A 20,996-nucleotide genomic window follows, 5' to 3' on the forward strand; every position below is an offset into this window, starting at 1 on the left:
TGATACAGAGGGATTTGGACTTTATCGTGTGGGAATCAGGAGGTGAAACCTCTTTGGGCTCATTTGTGCTCTTGAGCTGGTTTCCCTCTCCTTGTGCAGCTTTTCCAAGGAGCTGGAGCACGTCCAGCTGGCTCTGGCAGCTCCTGACAAGGCACAGCAGCACTGCCTGCCAGGGAATCCCTCCCCCTGCCCACCTGAGCCTGTTCGTGGTCTCCACAATCCTAACATCACTCCAAATCCTTGTGTTCCTGACAGAAAAGTGGTGGAAAATATCTTCCCCCTTTCTAGGCAGGTAGGAAGAAAATTTCCCTTTGGTTTTGCTTTTGGTTTTCCCACCCCAAATCCTCACCCATCATCCACTAATCTGCTGCCCAGGAGGAGCATCCTGGGGCTGTGCTGTGCATGGTGTGCCCGTGCCCAGTGTGGCCCTCATTAGCCACCATGGTTAATTAAACAACAGGCTGATCCTTTCCTTATTTAGCATCATCCCCTTGGCACAGCCCTGCTGCTTGTAGAGACTCATGGAGCTCCAAGAGCAAAATCCAGAATCTGCACCACGGCCACACCCTGGGGTAGGGAGGGGGAACAATGCCCTGAGTGGGACTGACAGAAATTCCAAGACAAAAAGGGCACAGAAAAGGAGAAAAATGTGTTGATGAGTACAATAGTGCACCATAACAATCAGTGCAGGCTGTTTTATTATCCAGCAAACTGGGGAGGAGCAGCCTGGTTTGGGCTCAGGACCACGTCCCTCTCTCTCATCTTTGTGTTCCCTCAGTTCTGTTATGGGAAATGATATTTGATGAGATGGAATAAATGCAGGAAAATAATGTTGCTGTTTGCCCCTCACTCTGAGAAATTGCTGAACGGACTCAAGTTTCATTATCTTGCTGCTGTTGATTTCTGCATGTTAGAAAATCTAATGCAAAATTAATGTATTTTGCTATCCCATGGCTCAGAAAATGTTTGGAATAGACTGAATCAGGACTATATTGTTAAGAAAACAACATTAATACAAGTTGTATTCTTTTCACTCTATCATTTTCACACTCTAAAAACATAACACAGCCCAATTTCAGTGCCATTACAATATTTCCTATTTAATTGGATAATAAAGCTCCAGTTCTAAGGAGATTATTTGGAAAACCTTCCTTTTTTTTTCTTTTAAGTAGAAAATATCTGTTATGAAGACACACACAGCAAAGGAGACATTCTCTGAGACCCCCTGAACCCAAAATTCTGATGCTGTGAGATCAAAACTCACAGCTCCTTCACCTGCTCCTCTGCCAGAACCAGGCTTGTTGCACTTTTGTTCCTCTTGTGCCACCTTGAGGGAAAAAATCTCTTCTGCATGGGTAGAATGGAGTTTGTTGCTACCCAAAAATCCAAACACTTCACTTTTGGGTTGGAATTTCCCTGGGCTGCTCCTGGTTTTTAAAGCAAAGAACATCCTGTCCCATCCAAGTCTGTCCCCAGGTGTGTAATGGGCAAGGAAGAGGAATTTAATGAAAGCTTTTGGTTTCTTTTTGCACAGTTTCCATTGCTTAAATTGGGAGTCTTACCTGGTGGGGGGGTCAGGATGAGTGGAACAAGCCCCACCATCCACAGCTCTGTCTGGGAAACTCTCTAAAAATCTTTTTTGTTTTACACAACCTCTCTTGTTCTTGCTATTTTGTCTGCATGGAAAAATAACAAGGAGAAAATAATGGGAAGAAATAGGATTTACCGCTGCAGACTCACCAGAAAAAGTTGGGGTTTTTTTTGACTTTTTTTTGTTTGGTTGGTTTTTGTTGGTGGTTTTGTTTGTTTGTTTTGGGTTTAGTGTTTTTGGTTGATTATTTTTGTTTTGTTTGTTTGTTTTGTTTTTGTTTGGTTTTGGTTTTGGTTTTTTGTTTTGGGTTTTTGGGGTTTTTTTTTTTTTTTTTTTAATTTACCCTTAAAGGATGCTAAATGATGCAGTAAATCCTTTTGCCACAGAGAGACAATCAATGCTCATCCAACCCCACCTCCAGAGGGAAATCCAGCCTGTGCAGCCAGGGTGAGGTGGGAGAAGAAAACAACCCCCTGTATGAGCCAACCCCCGCTGTGCCACGGGCAAAGAGAAACCTCCAGCGTCCAAAAACTCCTTTGTGGGTTGTCCAAACCTCAGAGGCTTCTTCACTGCTCAGCAAACTGTGGAAAACTTCCTGAAGGTGACCAAGACGCTCCAATGCCACAGAGTGGTACATCAGAATTTATTTTATATTATTCTGGTGGTAGGAGTAGACTACTTGAAGTTCTATTTTATTATTCCTTTTGTTGATCCCATTGTCGGTTCCTGGGATGCCGTGGCAGCACTTCAGTGTCACTCCAGACACGGCCTCAGGTCATGCTGTGCTTTTCCCTCAAAGATCACTGCCAAACTACAGCAGCAGAAACCATTTTCACTTGCATTGGCGTGGAAATGAGCTGAAATTAAACCATGATTTTGTGGTGTTCACCAAACAAATCATTCTCCTGAAAGCTGAGGTTCTTGGTTGCTGCCACAATTCCCAGCAGGAGACAGGAGTTAGGTGAACACCCTTTGTGACCTCCTCATCCAAATGGGAGGTCCAAGTGATCCCAAGGATCCCAAGGACCATGAGAGGTCCCAATGATCCCAAAGACCATGAGAGGTCCAATGATCCCAAGGACCACGAGAGGTCCAAGTGTTCCCAAGAGATCCTAAGGACCACGAGAGGTCCAAGTGATCCCAAGGATCCCAAAGACCACGAGAGCTCCAAGAGATCCCAAGGATCCCAAGGACCACGAGAGGTCCAGGTGGTCCCAAGGACACCTTCCCTGCCACAGTGAGGAGCTCCCCTGACACCTGGAGCTGCCTGGGCTCACCTGAACCCTCCCAGCCATTCCCAAAGTGCCAGCCCGGCTGCTGTCCCCCCGTGTCTCAGCTGCAGGCAGCTCCTGTCCCTGCTGTGCTGTCAGGGCAGAGCAGGAGCACTCCTGTCCCTCCTGAGGAGCAGGTAGAGCAGGATCCTGGGTGGGGCAGGTGGGTGGTGGAGGCTGGGAACAGCCCAGCCTCTCTCCTGTGCCAGCTCTGGCCTGCAGTGGGCACAGCCCAGCTCTGACCTTCACCTTGCTCGGTTTCTCCACCCTCTGAGGCTCCTGCAAAGCTGCCTGGGCAGTGCTGGTGCAGCCCAAAGCACCTGAGCTGGCAGCACCAGCACTGCCCCAGTGCAAAGGGTCACCTCTCCTGTGGTATCACTGTCCACCTGCTCCTCTGTGAGCAGTGCAAATGCCAAGAACTGAGGGTCTCACCCAAAACAAGGGCCCCTCTGAAAGGGGACAGAGGTGGTGGATGTGTTTTGGGGTCTATCACCTCCCTCCCAGTGGACAAAATGACTTTTGTCTCCCTACGCTTGTGTTATGTTGTCCCAACAACTAAAAAATCTCCATTTTTTTCCGCTAATCCAAAGCTGAAAGTTCATCAAGAAGACACAACAGAAACTCAGCAGGGATGAAAAATAGACTGGTCACTTTTTATTGAGCACCAAAGCAGAACCTGAACAGCACAAACCAGGGAGGGGCCTCCTGGGGCTGCCCAGATCCTCGGGGATGTGGGGGGCTGTGGGCAGTGCAGCACTCAGTGACACACAGGAAGGTTATCATAGCACCAAACACGCTGCAGAGTGGTCATGAAAATGTTAAAAACATCCTGCACCAGGCATTTCCTACTGTGCTGCACCAGGCTGCTGATGGAGCATCTGTTTCTGGAGAGCAGAGCAGCTGAGGACAGCTCACCTGCTCTGTGTTTTCATTTCAGTGTCTGAGTTTCACATTTCAGCACTTTGTCAAGTCCCTTCTGTGGCTTTTGTTTCTGAGTTTGACAATTAATAACTTGAATTAAATTGGAAAAATCCCCCTGAGCATTATAGCACCACTATAGAAGGGTGATGGCTGTGAAACACCCAGTAAACAGAAATTCATCATCAAATTATTTATTTGTCAATTTTCTTTTTTTTTTCTTTTTTTAAATTTTAATTCCTTTTGCAAGCCGAAAATACCTGTACTGTCCCACCCAGGTGGTCAGGTATGTGCTTCTGCAGCTACAAAGAAAACAGACACTGAAGTGAATGTGTCCACTCAAATTAAGCATATTTTGGGCTGCTTTGAGAGATTAGGTTGAGATTTGAAGTTTAGATCTTTCAAATTTGTGAATGCACGCCACCAGTTTTTCAACTAACTTCTCACAAGGTTTTAGGAATTTTTTAGTTTAAAATAGAACATTTTGGCATTTACCCTTTGGGGCCAGCAGTGATCACTGGAGGGCTTTGCTCATATAATCAGAATTTGATTTTTTTTTCCTGCAGGAAGTAATGCTGAACAAAATCAATCCATTTCACTGAGCAGCACAGAGGAGCAAGGCTGCAGTAGGATAAGTGATAAGTTTCTTGTCTGAACAAAGATTGGAACTATAAAATATGGATTGGAGCCTGGACAACCTGGTCTAGTGGAAGGTGATGAGCTTCAAACTCCCTTCCAAAACCATTCCAAAATTCTCTGGTTCTGTGGCTCCTGTGTCCAAGCTGGAATTAAGATCTCACTGCAGGAATCTGTATAGGATAAAATTCTAGAAACAGCTCTGCCCAAATATGGTGCTGCATTTAATATCTTGCACTTTGGAAAAGAATGAGTTCAACAAATGGAGATATTGAGGAAAATGTGGAGCCCTTCAGCTGTTCCTTTGCTCTGTAAAGCACCCAGGAGTGTGTTTAGAATAAGAAACAGAAGAGCAGTTTGGCACCTTCCATCTCTCCAGCTGCAAATGTCATGTGCAAAGTATCACGAGTTTTATAGGTGTCTTGGATTTGGCTTAAACCATTTAGTGAGTGGGAAAAAAAAATCCTATATTTTGTGAGTGGAAGCAGGGGCTTGCATTTGTGAATTGGGTATTTATATGCAGTGCTACTACTGTGCAAATGAAAATGTTAATGTCATGCAGGCAGATGGGGACATGGACTACACCATGGAGCAAATGTGGCTTTTCTGCCAGACAATTCTGGCTGGTTTGTCACAATAAATGCAACTGTCCCTTCAGGACTGCCACAGGAAAGGAAAACCTTAATAGAAAATGTGTTTTCCATTGCATAATGGTAAACAGCTAAATAGAAGCTGTGAGGCCCAAATACCAATATCCAGACTTTAAGGATTTAGGGAAATCAACACAAAGGTTCAGGACTCCTGAGGAGCAGTGGCCCATCTGCCAGACAATCCTTTTCAGCACACAAAAATATCCTGGGTTTGATTTTCTAACACATTTAACAAATTATCCAGACTTCAGGCCTCTTGCTGAGATTTTGCAGGTACAAGCCCCCAGATTTTGTGAGTATTAGCTGTGCTGGCTAAAAGCAGCACATTACAAAACCTGGCATGCATTTGTGTGTCAGCCTGGATATTGTAGGAAGGAATCTGTTCCATTATTAACTCTCAGTCTGCAGCTCACCAGACTGAGAAGAGGAAAGTAACCTAAAGCATTTATAAAGCTGTTTTTCTTCTAGCTTAAACTTCCTCAAATTTTTAAAACTTCAGGTTTAGCCATTTAGAGTGGGTGTCAAGCCTGGTTTTTATCTGGATGTAAATAGGAAAAGAAGAAGGTTTCTTTGCAGGTTTCTTTGAATTTTAAGCTGATGAAAGGGCTTCTTTAAAGGGGTTGTTCCAGACAGGCAGGCACTGGATTTGATCCAGAGAACCTCTTTAGTCTCACCTATTTTAAAGCAACTTAGAGATGATATTTAGTTAGAATTCTGACGTCACTGGGTTGTGTTCACAGGCCTGAAATCTGAATTGGTCACACAACAAGCACATGAAGGGCTGGCTCTGTGTCAGCAGCCTGATCATGGCACTGTGGCTTTCAGGGATCCCTTGGAGGTGTTTGCATTTCATTTGTAGAAGGGCAGCTGATAAGCAATGCGGTTTCCTTCAGGAGATCACATTTCTCCCCTTCCTGGTGGGGCTAAAATCTGAATTCATCCCGTTCCTTGGATAATGAATTTTTTTGTCAGTGATGGGCAGGGATCAGGGGGTGCTGGAGATGTGGAGATCTGGGACCAGAAAGCTGCTGGGTAAAGCATTCCTTGACAGAGTGGTCCAGCTGCGTGAAAACCAAACAACAAAAGAAAAAAAAGAGGAAGAGGAATTAAAATATTTATCCTTCCTAGGATGTTTGCGCAGAACTTGTCCTTAAGTAGCTGAGCAATCTTAACAGCCAGCCTGACGTAGGTACTGAACTCTTTGTTTTCACAACTCCCAGCTAAACCCAAGTTAACTTTAAAGTGAAGCTGAAAGTGTTGAGAAAACCATCTTGGGACAGAACTTTTGGTGTAATAAATATTTTCATTCTTGCCTGATGCAAGGCTGATAAAACAGACTGAGCTTTTGCTGTTGGCTTGGCTCTGGCCACATCAATGTGCCTTTGCTCACATGAGTGGTGCCACTGCTCAGCACAAGTGTTCACACACAGAAAATTATCCCACAAAACCCCCCATGTGCTGAAGGATTTGCAAGACTGACCCTTTTTGCAGTCAGGCCAGAATAAACAACTTTTTAATTTGTCTGGCAGGCCCAGTTACATCTGTGCTAGAAGAAGCCTCTAAACACAAAGTTTAAAGTATTAAGGAACACCAATTGTTTTTCATCCTCTAAATGCCCACAAGGCAAAGGTTCTGCCAAGAAATCAGGTGTGTCTGGTGGAATGAGAGTGTTTCATGCACCTGCACAGGGTTTAAGGTGCTGTCCTTACTCCAGCATTTTGCTCAGAGGAAACACCACCCTCAGACAATGTTTCTGTGAATAATTGCATTCTAAGCACCAGCTATTTCCACCCAGCTTTCCCTTTATTCGCAGGGCACTTACCCAGGCACACCTTCAATTAGCCTAAATGCTTCTGCTGGTTTTTCACATAGCCAACCAAATTGTTGGAATTGCTCCCTGTAAAACAAACATCAGCAAAGTCAGGTTTTGGGTTGGGCTGTGGTCAATGGTTTCTCGAGGTTCCCTCAGCAGTGCAGGTTTATTGATATCATTATTTAACAGATAGCTGGGCTAGCCCACACTGGAAGAGAGGAAAGGAAATCCTCTCATGGTTTTAACAGCCAAAGTGGCCAAATTTGGCTGTTTGGAAATCTTATGTCAAAGATGCTGTCTAGTTATACCTGAATGTCACTTCCAATCTGATCCAGATCCAAGAGGGAGGAACCAGGAGCTTTGGAATTATGAGGAAAGATGTGGGAGATGCTCCTGCTTTCTCTGAGCCCCAGATTTGCGAGAGGGACCTGACACCTCTGAGGGAATTCACTGGGCTCCACCATCCCTTATCTCTTAACCACAGTCCAAGACCCTGCTTTTGACAGAGCTCTGTGTTCAGCTGCAACACAGAAGAGTCCTGGGCCAAGAGCAAAGCTCCAAAAATACGCTTAAAAATAATAATAATAAAAAAAGATTATTGGTCTGGGTGGTTCCCCTGGCAGAAGGCTGCATCACTTAACTCATTCTGTCACAGCTGAAAATTCTGGTTCTCAAGAGTCCACAGTTAGGACATTGTGGATCTTAAAATAAGATCTGACCAAAGCATAGAGAGTTGAAGATAAAGAATTTTTTTTTTTTTCTATGTACAAACCTTCATTTCATAAGCACAAAATTCCTTGTAAGCACTGCAAGAATGATAAAGCTTAATAATAATAATAATAATAATAATAATAATAGCAACAACAAACACTTCATGCCAGAAGCTTACCAAAATATTCCTTGTAATACTTATGCCTCAGGTTGTGTCCATCTGGAAAAGAGGGTTCATGGTGAGAACATACCCAGTCAACCTTCATTTTTTGTGTTAAACTCTGACCTGCTGTGTGTGGCACAGAGAAATTAGAGATAGGGAAATAATGACCTCACAATGAGGGAAATAAAAGTCCTCTGTGGCTGAAGTAATTTGGGTTGCTATAAACCTCTTATAAACTGCTGAGATTACAGGGCTCTGTGGACACAACTCATTTGCCATAAGAGTGAGAATTGCCACTAGCATTTTATAACCTTTTCAATAGCTGCAAGTCAAGGAATCACAGGCTTTCCCAAATGAAATAAAATTTGGGTAACCTTTCAGACCATCTTTTAGCATTTTACATAATTCAAGTTCCAGCTAGGTTGTTCTGTTTACCATTTATAAAATTATTTAAGCCCTTAGAAATACTTCATGTCTAAGATCCCCACGGTTCTGCATTACATTGGTTACTATGGATTGGTTATTAAATAAAAGGTTATAAAAGAGATGATGGAAAAACTCTTAATCTGTTTTGGAAGCAGCTCAGAGACCTGGTTTGATGCTTCTCCTGTTTTTTACAGTGACCAAATGGCAAAACTGATGCCTCATGTCTCAGCTCTGAGGTGATTTGTAGCTCAGTGCCAATGTACATATCCTACCATTCAATGGATATCTAAACATGCTATGAGCTTTCCTGGAAAATATTTTGGCACGTATGAAATTCTTTTTTGGGCAAATGCATCAGCAGAATGAAGGCAACAAAGTTTTGGATGCAGAGAGCAAAGTCAGAAGACAAAACTGGAATTTAACACTCAGATTTCTCATTGAAGAGTGTAGTAACTTATAAATATTTCTAATTTTTGTGCTGTGTAGTAACAGCACACACAGACACAGCCCCAGAGGACACTGGCATGAGTGTCCTGGTGTCCTGGTCCCTTCCCTTCTGCTTCTGCCCTGCAAACATCAGCATGCACAAGAGGTTTTTTCCATTCAAGAGAGGGGGGAAAATGTGGCAAATAGATTTATAGGGAATTCTCAAAGCCTGACAGAAAGCTCACACAGTGTGTGCATCTGTATGCAAACCTTGAGACAAGAAGTGCTGACTTAGAAACGCCATGGAATAGGACAAACATTGCTGAGAGAGAAATGGAGCTAGAAACAAGTTTCAAAGGGTGGCCTTGCAAATAAGAGTAGATACTTTGGAGAAACAGAACCATGAAAGATGCAATGTTGTGGGACTCACAAGGGGTAATTTTAGATTATTGGCTTTAAGGCATTTACAGCATGGTGTGTCTAAAGCTGATAGGCCAATAAATGCTTATAATGCATTATAATTAAGAAATTAGCACAATCAGAAGTTAGCTTCTGATTGTGATGGCGTGCATTATACCATCTGTATTGTCTCACCCTTCGCCTGAGACCGAAAATGGAATACAAGTTTTTAAAACGCCTCCCAGCTGCCCCATCTGGGAGTCAGAAAAGGGCCTCATCCCACCGAGGGAGGTTTCCTGCCCTGACCCACCTGGGTTTCCCCGGAGCTTGATGCACTGGCCCCTGTTGGGGATGCCCTCGGCCGTGTTGCCTGGGTTGATGATGTGGCACTCGTAGCCCGTGGGGCAGTGCAGGGGCTCGTCCCCGTCCTCCGTGGTGCTGCAGGCCTCAGCTGCAAGAGAAACCCCTCATGCTGTGACACCCACAGGGACCCCAACACGGCCACCACCCCACCTCAGGCTCCTTGCCACGGGGGCTGGCCCCTCCTGGCACGGCTCAGCCCCGTTCCCTGCACAAACCCTCCCCACAGCCTGTGTGCCAGCTCTGGGGTGGACACCACCCGCCACTGGTGCTGCAGGGTTTTAGTTTAATATGTTTTTCATGTATTTGTAATCCTGCAATTCTTTGGTGTGATGCCTTAAGTTTAACTTCTGTATCTTTCAGATTATGTACTTCACTGGTGTGTGACTCTGAGCTTCATATAAAGTGTTAGCAAGTTCTCCTCACAGCTCAGTCAGACAAAACAATCCTTTTCCAGCCCAAGGACACCATTGCAGCTTCAGGCCCAAAAAGCATAAAAAACTGTCAACTGAGAAGAGCAAACTGGGTGGATGGCACTTCATAACCTGAAGCTGTAATTGGACAATTGACCCCAATATGTAAATGGACCAAACTTATAAAAGTATGAAAACTTGTGGTCCATCTTGGGTGTAGCCATGGCCTAGCTCCTATACTGCCCAAGAAGTATCCTTTTAATAAATCCCTACTTTATTCCTTTAACTCTGTCCAGCCTCTGTTCCAGCTCAGCCCCATTCCCTGCACAAACCCTCCCCACAGCCTGTGTGCCAGCTGTGGGGTGGGCACTGCCCACCAGTGATGCTGCAGGGTTTTAGCTTGTATGTTTTTCATGTATTTGTAATCCTGCAATTCTTTTAGCTTTTGTATTTTTCAGATTTTGTACAGCATTGGTGTGTGACTATGAACTTCACATAAACTCTTCACAGTTTAGTCACACAAAACAATCCTTTTCCAGTCCCAGGACCAAGGGCACTGTTGCAGCTTCAGGCCCAAAAAGTGCAAACAACAGCGAATTGAAGAGAGCAAAATAGGAGGATGGGACTTCATAACCTGAAGCTGTAATTGGACAATTGACCCCAATATGTAAATGGATCAAACTTATAAAAGTGTGAAAACCTGTGATCCATTGTCCATTTTGGGTGTAGCCCCTGGGGGGCTTTGTCTGCCCTAAATGCACCTGGAGATCTTTCAAAAAATATAAATAAACTGCTTTTTATCCTCCTAATTTTGTCTGACCTCTGTTTTTAGGTAGCCCAAAGAGGCATGATCAGTGCCCACCGTGCAGGATGATCCCCCCATGGGGCTGTTCTCCCCAGGCAGGGACAAGTGTGTCCCACCAGGCTCTGGGCTGGGAGAGGAGTTGGAACATGAGCAGGAAGCTGGCATTGTGCTGCTCTGCTCTCTGCTCCACACCCACAGACCTGCTGCTGAATCCAAACCTCAGGTGTGACTCACTGAGGGGTCAGGCAGTGCCACCCCTGTCCCAAACAGAGGTTTCACCACTCTGACCTGGGACAGGCAGCAAGTGCAGCTCAGAATGGGAAGGCAAAGCAGGACCTGGGCAGTATTTGTGGCCACTGCATGTACAGACTCTGCAGGGCCACTCCTCCCTCCCATTTTTAATTCCAAGCACCTCTGCTGTAATTCTCATGCCATGACTGATGGCTCTTGCTTCCCTAATTACTCCCTCAAGCTGAGATGAAGGTGTTCAGATAAGAACAAATAATATAAGCATGACAAGGATGGATGAGGAGGAACCTATTTTATCTTGTTTCTAGCTGTGCAGCTCCAATGAGCTGGAGGCAGAATTTTCTCTTCAAGTACTTGGAGTTTCCATAATAGATGAGAGTTGAGGCTCAGTGAGTCTAAAACCATCTGTGTAAGACCAAAGAGGGGAATTTATTGGCACTACCTGGATCTGACTAAAGCTGATCAAAAGCTGGGTTAACTTTTCCATGAAAAACCCCAAAACTTCAGGTGTCCATACACCTGCGAATGCCTCACAGAAGAAATCTTCTCTTCCCACCTCCTGACTCCCTCCTTATTTCAGTTTTAGGTATTGTAAAAAATTAATTAAAACCCTTTTCCTATGTAATGAACCTGAGAAGCTCAATCTCATTGTCAGCCTCCAAATTTAGATGGCCCAGTTGGCACAGCTCTGCAGCAGTTTGCCAGGGCTCCTGTCCAAGTCACCTTCAGATCCAAGAGCCACAGCCCCAGCCCAAGGCATCTGGGTGATGAGGCCACTCTGGATTAAAGGATCTCCCATTCCAAGTCCACCCACACTCTCTCAGGAAGCTGGCAGAAAATTATGTGTATGATGACAAAGCCTTTTTCTAAAAGGAAGATATATCTCTAATTATTTGAAGAATGGGTACAAGCCCAGGCCCCTGCAGCATTCCTAGTGCTCTGCTGGATAATCCATATCCATAAAAAGTATTTACTGCAGCAGAAAGCAGCTCCCAGCACCACACAGAGTTATTCCTGTGGAAACTCCAGACAAACACCAGCAGCCCCAGCAGCCCAACATCCCAGGCAAGCTCTGTGTACGAGGGATTCATTCTGCAGGGCCTTTGTGGGATCATGGATATTGCAGAGAAGACAGAGAAATGTCCTGTACCTTGTAAGACTTCCTCTGGGCCATCCAAAAGCCACCCATTGCCTCCCAGCCAGCGGGGCTTGGGCTGAACCAGCCAGTCCAGGACTGCAGAGACAGAAATAAGAGACCACGGTGTCAAGATGTAGCAACCACAGGGCACAGAGTTATGGAAAAGTCATGGATTTCCTCTGTGGGCCTGTGAGGAGGCTGCCTGATGGATTGATCTGATTTGGACTTACATTCATGTTTTTGTTGTCCCAGTGGAAAGGGAGACATGGATGTTGTCCAGGGCCACAAGAACCTGCTGTCCTAGAGGCTCAAGCAGCTGCTGCTTCCCATTCCCATTCCCATTCCCATTCCCATTTCCCATTCCCATTCCCATTCCCATTCCCATGGCAGGGGATGGTGAGCTGGCTGCCTCACTTCCATCAGCACTAATTCAGGCCAGGATTGCCTCTTTTCCTGAGTATAGAAACACAGGAACACAGAATGTGGGGTTTGGATTGGAAAGAACCTTAAGGATCACCTCATTCCAATCCCTTGCTGTGGGCAGGGACACCTTTCACTATCCCTGGCTGCTCCAAGACTCATCCAACCTGTCCTTGGACACTTCTAGGGATGGGGCATGGAAAATGCCGTGCCAGGGAAAGAACTGGCCTTGAGTGACTTCTACAATTCATCCAAGAGGAAATTTTGCCACACCAGCTTTTGTTGGTCACTTCTAGAGCTGGAGAATGGAAAATGCCATTCCAGGAAAATAACTGGCCTTAAGTGACTTCTACAACTCACCCAAGTAGAAATTTTGCCACACCAGCTTGCCTGTCCTTGGACACTTCCAGGGATGGGGCATGAAAAATACCATCCCAGGAAAATAACTGGCCTTGAGTGACTTCTACAACTCACCCAAGTGGAAATTTTGCCACACCAGCTTTCCTTGGACACCCTTTTCACTCCTCAACCCTGCGGAAACCCCAAGTGCAGAACAGAACCCGCGCTCCAACTCCCACCCCGCGCCAACACACCTGAAGCCCACCCCCACCACTGCCCCCATCCCCACAAGCTCCCCTCACTCCCAGCTCCCCCGGGGCTCCCTGTACCTGGCGGGGGCTGCACAGACTCAAGGCAGGCGTAGATGCAGCCGTTGTAGCAGCAGCGCTTGTGGCGCTGGCACTCGGCGTCGGAGCGGCAGCTGGGCACCTCGCAGGCGCGCTCCGGCAGGCTCTGCGGCGGCGGCGGGCACCGGTCGCTCTTCTGCTGCTGCTGGGAGCTGTGAGAATGAAGAGGGTACTCATAATCCTTTGCAAAGAGAAGAAAAGGAAGTCAGGTTCGCTGTAAGGTGAGTTACGGAACATCCCGCCGGAGGAAGCGGGACGAGGTGTTGTTAAAGCAGGCTACCCCAACAAGGGGAGAGAATGATTGTTCCAGATTGCAATGCAAGATGTTTTCAATTGCCATCTGTATGGCAGATTGCCTTTGTCAAGTGAGCAGTTTGCCTTATCTCTCTCTTTGAGTGACCACAATCACTTCTCCCTCGGGAGGGGACATTGCTGATAACAGCTATTGAATGTCACTGCATGACTGATAAGAACTATAACATCCCATTGGGAGATGTGAGCCCAGAGGGAGGAGCCAAGCATTGCTACCCGGATATAATCCAGAGGTTTTGAGACACCAGCACGGTTTCTCCACTGGATTCCCCAGAGGAACAGCATCTGCCTCTCCTTCCACTGGATCTTTGGAGGAAGAATAGATCCTTCTCTACACGACCCCCTTGCTCCCACAGAACCACACTTGACACTTCGGGAGGGCTGCGGCCACAATTCCAATGGGACTGCCACCAACACCCTGACCCACAGGGTATCAGGTTGGGTTCTGACTCTGTCAGTGCTGTTCTAGTGTACGCCATTGTTTATTTTATACTTTTTTTTTCTTCCCCATTAAAGAACTGTTATTTCCTGCTCCCATATTTTTGCCTGAGAACCCCTTAATTTAAAATTTGTAGCAATTTGGAGGGGTGGGGAGAGTTTACATTCTCCATTTCAGGGGCGGCTCCTGCCTTCCTTAGCAGACTCCTGTCTTTCCAACCCAAGACGATGCATTTCAGCATTTGATTCAGTGCTCTCGGAAGGCTAATTTATTACTTTATTATACTATAAAGAATACTCTACTATACTGTCACCCTCATTTTTTGTTTTTCTAAGCCTTCTGATGTTTACATCCTTGTAACAAACCTTCTCACACACTTTACATAAATAACTTAATGTTTTGCATCCTTTCATGGAAGAGGAGAAATTTGATGGACTGTTGGTTCGTCCAGTGTCATTGGAGAGGTGGCACTGTCACCCTCCAATCCACTGTCGCTTTTGGAAATCTTTAAATGTTGTAGTCAGAAATTAAAAATTCTTTTTTTACTCTTGAGAGAGCTGCCTGTACAGGTCATGTTATTTTGTGTCCTATAGTGACACTATACTATACTAAAGAATACAGAAAAGATACTTATTGAATGAAAAAGACAATAATGAAAACTCGTGGCTCTCTCCAGAGTCTGGACACAGCTTGGCTCTGATTGGCCAATGAGTCAGAACAATTCACATGAAATCAATGAAACAATCACCTGTGGGTAAAAAATCTCCAAACACATTCCACATAAGCAAAGCACAGGAGAAGCAAATGAGATAAGAATTGTTTTCCTTTTCTCTGAGGCCTTCTCTCTCGCCATCTTTCAGCTTCCCAGGAGAAAATCCCGGGCGAAAGAATCATGTTCAATGAATGTTAATGCTACATCACAAGGGGTTTCAAAGTGGGTTTTGAGCATTCAGCAGAGAGGAGAATTAACTGTGCAGCTCCCCCAGCACTGTGAGATCCCCTTAGTGGAGTGCTTTGGAGACACCAAACAAGCACTAAATTATTGTAATTGCAATATCTCAATTTATAATTGAGATTATTGCACTGAAAATTAGGTTAGAAAATCCTTTAAAGTCTTTTTTACTTGTCTGGGAAACTGAGAGAAGACTCCAGGCATCCTCATGATGAGGACACCAAAACACTTTGATAGGGAAGCAGTGGAAATGGGGGCACTGTGTTGTTTTGGGATGTGGGACTAATGTCCCTGGTAGCACCTCTCTCCTCAGTGGGCTCCTTCCATCTCCATCACTGATGTTTTCACTAATGACAGTCTCCTGCCCCATTCCCAATACCAATAAACAAATTTCTTCTGCTTTTTCCTTTAAAACCCCTCTGTGACATTGTTTTCCCATGAACTGATAGGCTGTTTAAACCACTAAAAAGGTTTGGGAAAACCCAATTTTGATGATGTTTTCCATGCTGAAGGTGCAAGCTCTTGTATTTGTCCATTCCTCAAAAGCTGCAAACACTCCAAATTTGAAACATGTTTTAAAACCAAAGATATTGAAAATACACTTTTTTTGGGTTTTTTTTTTTTTTTTTTTGGGTTGGTGGATTTTAAATAGATAAAATTTTCATATCAGCTATAATTTTGGGATATAAGGGAGCACTGAGCAATAAATCTGTGCAGTTCCAAACACAGAACAGGTCTCCTTGTTGGAGAGAGTGCTCATCCTGGAAGGTCACAGTTTACCATTCTATTTGAAAGGTCATCTGCAGACGGAAATGGGACCAAAATAATACTGGCAAATAATGGCTACATGAAAAAACCACCAAACAATTACTGCAGTTGCTTCACAGATGATTCAGAACCCAAGAAGCCAAAATTGCAATGAACAGCTGGCTCCATGAATGAAATTTCCGTTGGGGAACAATATAACAGTTGTAGCCAAATAACTTTGTACCTCATGACCTCCCTGCCCATTTTCTCTGGTCACCTATTGCTCACAACTCATTGCTTTCAAAATAAGAATATTTTGCTTGTTTGGTTTAATAAAACCCCTTGTTTATGGGTGCACAAAACAGGATTCCCTCATTCCCCAAAATAACATGGTTAAGGACATCTCCAAGTTTGGGTTTTAAGGTTTTTAACAAGCTCTCCCAGCATTCACAATTTGGCTCTGATTTATTATTTTTGCAGATTGTGATGACAGTCAAAATTTCTTTAAAAACGTTTTTCAGTGCAGGAGGTAAATTTCTGTTTCCCAGTGAGACTTATTAAATAATTTAATGGCAATATCTGCCTTAGATAACCAGAAACAAAGTAAGGGGAAAAGTTCAGAGTTCAGCGGAGGAACCCTGGAAGTCAACAAAGATGAGGAAGAACCTGGATGGAATCACTCAGTCTCAGCCATAATTTCAATAGCAACTGAGGGATGCAGTCTGCCTCCCAAAAATCCCAGCTCTGTCCTGTTATTTGTGTCTGGAACTGGTCCCCGAGTTTGTGTCAGAGCACAGCTCTCTGCTAATTCAGATTCTGCATGGAGCCCCTCGAGGTGACACACGAGGTTTATTTCAGCCTCCCACCACCAGCTCTGGCCCTGGCAGGTGTTCCCAAACACTGGCCATAAAACAAACAAACAAAAATAAAATACAGACTCAGAGGGAATTTTGAATCCTCCAAAATTTCCATTAAAGACCTGGAAAATCACCCATCAGCGATGATCAAAGTGGCAAACATCAGCCTGGAAGCAGCTTAATCTCCAGGACAAGACCAAAGCAATGGGAATAATTTTCTCCTGTTGTTAGCTCAGGATTTGTCATTTTGGATCTGCTGTTCACAGTTGGAAGAACCCTGCAGAACTGGGGGGGGCTCCAAAAGATGCACAATAATGAGTAAAAGGCTGGAAAGCAGGAAACACAGAAAAAGGTTTGTGTGTGTGTGTAGGTTCCAAAGGGGAGCTGAGGCTGCTCTGCTCACAGGTTACTCTGAGGATTTGGGGGCCAGAACACAAAGAGGGTACCCCAGGGCTGATTTATGACAGCTGGCTGCTGGAGGGTAAATAAATTGTTGGAAGAGCATTACAGCAGCTGTGAGGAATTCTTCATTTCTGGAAAACTTTAGAAGAAGGCTGGGATTTTTCTCCAACACTTGCTGTAGTTGTCAGTGGAATGAAATCCAGACTGGCCCAGTTTTTCCCAACAGACTTGATGGGTGTTTTATAATGAACTGAACCCACTCCCAGGTATCTCCCTCCCTCTGCCCCTTGGGAACAGTCCCTGGAGCATGGGGGCTGCAGAACACCAGCTGCAAATCACTAAATTTGACAAATATCCCTATGGAAAATACATGGATTTGTTTTAAAGCCCAGCTCCTGCATCCCACTGTGGCTGCCAGGTTTTTCTCCTCACTGCAATCCCTTTTTCCCCCTTCTCCAGCCCCATTTCACCCCTCCTTGCCAGCCAACACCCTTCCTCTCTCAGGGTGAATGAAACCCCAGCCAGCTCCTCATCCTCACTCCTGCCCATCATTCTGCACCCAGCATTTTTCTGATGCACTCCTCCTGCTGCAGCCTCAGATTTTCTGGGCTCAGACCACACAGAGCTGTGTCCTTTGGGGTCCCACAGGGGTGGGACAGGTCCTACAGGTCCTGTGGCCCATGTCCCACATGGCTGCACATTGCTATGAGCACCTCCATCTGTCATCCCTCTATCCAAATGACTCACAAATCAGCTGCTCTGCCCCCAGACTCTGATTTTTCCAACCACAGGGAACACGCAGCATTTGGTAGGAAAGAAAACATCCCTCTGAGAAAGCAGAGGGGCTGCCAGAAGTGCCTCCTGCTGCAGGAGAGAGGATGCAGAGCAGATGCTTTCCCCCTGACAAGGCTCGGAGGAGGAGAAAGAAAAGCATTTTCTGTTTTCCCTGGATCAATGTTTCTGTCAATATGAGCAATTCTAGCTGAGCCTGCCAGGTCAGTAGCACCTGGATTCAGGGCTGCCAGGAAAAACAGCCCTTTGAAGAAGTGCAGGTTGAAAGAAGAGGATGTATCCCCAGGGGAGCTGGCTCCTTATCTGAAAATCAACATGTAAATTCCTCTTCTGCTCCTGTCCTATCTCTCTGGGTCATTCACCTCATAGTTCCTATTAAATGTGAGGTTCACTTTGAAATAGGGCAGAAGAACATCCAGATAAATGCACTTTGCAGTGAGTGATTTTGCAGGAAATGCAGCTTTTTATGTCATCATTTTCCAATTGAAGTGCAAACCAGAGGATACCCTGGCCCAAGAGAAGCTATAATGAAGATTTTTTACAAAATCCTGAGGTGCCTTTCAAGTATCAGCCCAATGTTTTCTGCACAATTTCAAGGATTCAATACAGAATTTCAGTTTTCCCATTGGGGCCAAGGGATGTGTGTCACAATTCTGAGTCAGCCATTGCACAAACCAAATGTTGCCAAGCACAAACATCAGCCTAAAAGTCACGGGCACAAAAACATCCTTTTGGAATTAAAACCTGCAGAAAACAGATGGAGGGATCTGCCTGTGACACCGAGGTGCTGTTTATACACATGCAGTGGTTGGAAGATGCAGTCAGACCTGAGCATAAGAAAATAAAGTGTTGGGGGTTTGCACCCAAGCAATTCAAGGGGCAGAAACATTGGCTCAGTGCTGCTTTCTAAGGGAACTTGAATGGATCAAGCAAAAATTTCAAATTTATAATTTTTTTTTTCTTTTTTAAACAGCAAGTCCCAAAACTCAAACTAGCAAATTATTTTCTTCTTTTTTTTCAATTCCCATTTCCTCTGTGACCCTCTCTGACAGTCGTTTGGCCCAGACACACCAGGGCAAGACCCAGCAGCATCCCCTGCACTCATTGCTGTCCCAGTTCCAGCTCCAGCACTCCTGCTTAACCAGAGTGAAGGTTCCTAAAGGTTTTCCAGCAGTAACTGTGCTCTGGGCAGCTCTCTGCAGAGTGGGATTGGAGGTGCTGGCTGTGCCCAGTGCCCTGTGGAGCCTGCAGGCTGCCAGGGGCAGGCACAGATGGTGGCACCCAGGGTGTGCCAGGGCATGGGCAGCAGCTCTGTTTGCCACAGGGATGGATTTCTGGGATCACCACCCTTTGTAGGGTGATGGGCACGCTGCTCTGGCACTGTGGGGCTGAGCTCTCTGTGCTCCAGGGATTCACAGAACCGGGGGCAATGCCCCCATCCCTCCCTCCAGCACACATTTACCCACTGTTACCCCAAAAGGCAGCACAGGAGCTGCTCCAAGCAATAAATCCCATTATTTTCCCCCGCACTAAACCTCTCCCCGGAGCCGCAGGGTTTGCATCCCCCTTCTCCCCGGTCCCTTTTCCCGGTTACCCCGGTGGATTTCCAGGGAAAGCGGTGCCGGTGCCATCCCAAACCTCTCCCCCCGCTCCCCCAGCTTCCCCCTGCAGCAGCTAGGTGGCAAAAATCCCGCACAGCCTGGGAAAACTTCACGGGTCGCTGTGATACAGAGCCAGCCCGCCGATCCAACACTCCTTTATCCCAAACCACGCCAGGATAACTCCCCTTTTCTCGGCCAGCATCCCCCGATTCCCCCAGCCCCACTCACATCGTATTTCTCCGTCATTTTCAGCAGAGCGCGTTTCCAGAGGCTCCTGGCACAGCCCGGCTCCGGCAGCACCACCAGCACACACAGCGCTGCAGCCAGGAGCTTCTTACAGAAAAGGGTTTTTTGCATCTCTGGAAGCAGCCTGGAACTCATTTTTTATTTATTTTTTTTTTTTTTCCAGGCGGAGATGGGAAAAGGACCCCGGAGCTGTCGGGGTGCGGGCGAGGAGGGAGGAGAGGAGGGAGGGAGAAAGAGCGAGGGCTGAGCGCTCCAAGCTTTTCCCTGCGCAGCTTCTGGGAAGGCAAAGGGGAAGGAATTAAAAAAAAAAAAAAAAAAAAAAAAAAAAAAAAAAAAAAAAAAAAAGCAAAAAGGAGCCCAGAGGCAGGAGCCGGGAGCTGCTGTTGAACTTGTTGAAGTTAGATCAGGTTCTGGGCTCACGTGTTCGCACAAAGCTCACGCTCTCCTTGAGTGATGGACGGGAAGATTACTTGGAAAGATTATTTTTAGACCTTTGTTCCCCACATCTGGCATCCTCCGAGAGCCCCATTCAGAGGCGAAGCGTGGGATCAGATGACAGCTGCCGCAGGGGGAAATGAAGGTCTCGGAGGGGTGGGCTCGGCAGATTTTTTTTTGCAAACACTTCACCCAAACTTCCCAAGAGCCTGGTGGGCTCTCCCTTTGTGCGCTTCCTGCTGTGGGTTTGCATCACGCCTTGACAAAGTGACAGCTTCATCTGGAAGGAAATGGTTTAATGACATGATAAACATCCCGGGGCTTTCATTAAAGCCACGGTGACGTTGGTTTTCTGAAAGTTATTTAGAAGGAGGGGCAAGACCGCTAGGAAAAAATAAATCGGGGTGTGGAATAGGGAAGGAAGGAGGCTCGGAAATTACATGAGCACACAGAGAAAGCAAGGAAGGGGACATGAGTCAGGCTGGGCCTGACAATGGGAGGCACGGAAGGAGTGGACGTGGGGTTTTGGACATCTCCGTGGACATCCAGGGCCTGCAGGATGGGAATGGACTGGTGGAGTCAGCTGAAAGTGCCCAGCATCCTGCCTGGGATGGACACAGAGCAGGTGCAAAGGAGAGCTGTAGGAACAAGGCGTTCATACACATTGGTGTGTATAAATGTGTTTATCTGCGTGTGTTTAACTGTAGAGACATCAGGAGGGCTCGCTGAGCCAAATGTGGGGCTGTTTGTTCTATAATTCCCCCTGAATTTCTCCTCCAGTGAAGGAAGGAACAGAACCACAAAAGTTGTCAAGATACAGGCACTAAGCCCTGTTTGCCTTCCCTTTACCCCAGCTGCAGCCCTGCTGAGCAGAGAGAAGCTTTGCTGGATTTATTTTATATCCACTCTAAAATGGGTCTGCAGAGGGGTGTTACACCCTGTGCATACACAAAAAAAAATTCTTCCAATTATTCCTTATACCTGAAAGCTGTGGAAATTCACTTTGATCCATGCCCAAGTGTCAATAGCTGCACGCTGGTGGAAGCCAAAGATTTCATCTTGAAGCTTGCCAGAATATGATGATGGGAACCTGAAAAATGAGCAAGGTGTGCCTTAAAAAGCTCAGTAGTTAAGGGAA

The 20,996-nt window shown here is 45.8% G+C and overlaps 1 protein-coding gene across 1 annotated transcript; it reads right to left on the reverse strand.

Annotated features, from left to right (window-relative positions):
• Window positions 1-3,496: 3,496 nt before the first annotated feature.
• On the reverse strand, window positions 3,497-19,697 carry WFDC1 (WAP four-disulfide core domain 1). Its single transcript, XM_030956367.1, has 7 exons — window positions 19,406-19,697; window positions 13,058-13,256; window positions 11,982-12,065; window positions 9,315-9,455; window positions 7,769-7,810; window positions 6,889-6,963; window positions 3,497-6,127 (listed from the first exon to the last, which is right to left on the reverse strand). The coding sequence occupies exons 1-6, from the start codon at window positions 19,556-19,558 to the stop codon at window positions 6,905-6,907; spliced, it is 678 nt and encodes a 225-aa protein (XP_030812227.1). The 5' UTR covers window positions 19,559-19,697; the 3' UTR covers window positions 3,497-6,127; window positions 6,889-6,904.
• Between the last annotated feature and the right edge of the window lie 1,299 nt (window positions 19,698-20,996).

The sequence above is a fragment of the Camarhynchus parvulus genome, chromosome 11, assembly GCF_901933205.1.
Source record: "Camarhynchus parvulus chromosome 11, STF_HiC, whole genome shotgun sequence".
Lineage (NCBI taxonomy): Eukaryota > Metazoa > Chordata > Aves > Passeriformes > Thraupidae > Camarhynchus > Camarhynchus parvulus.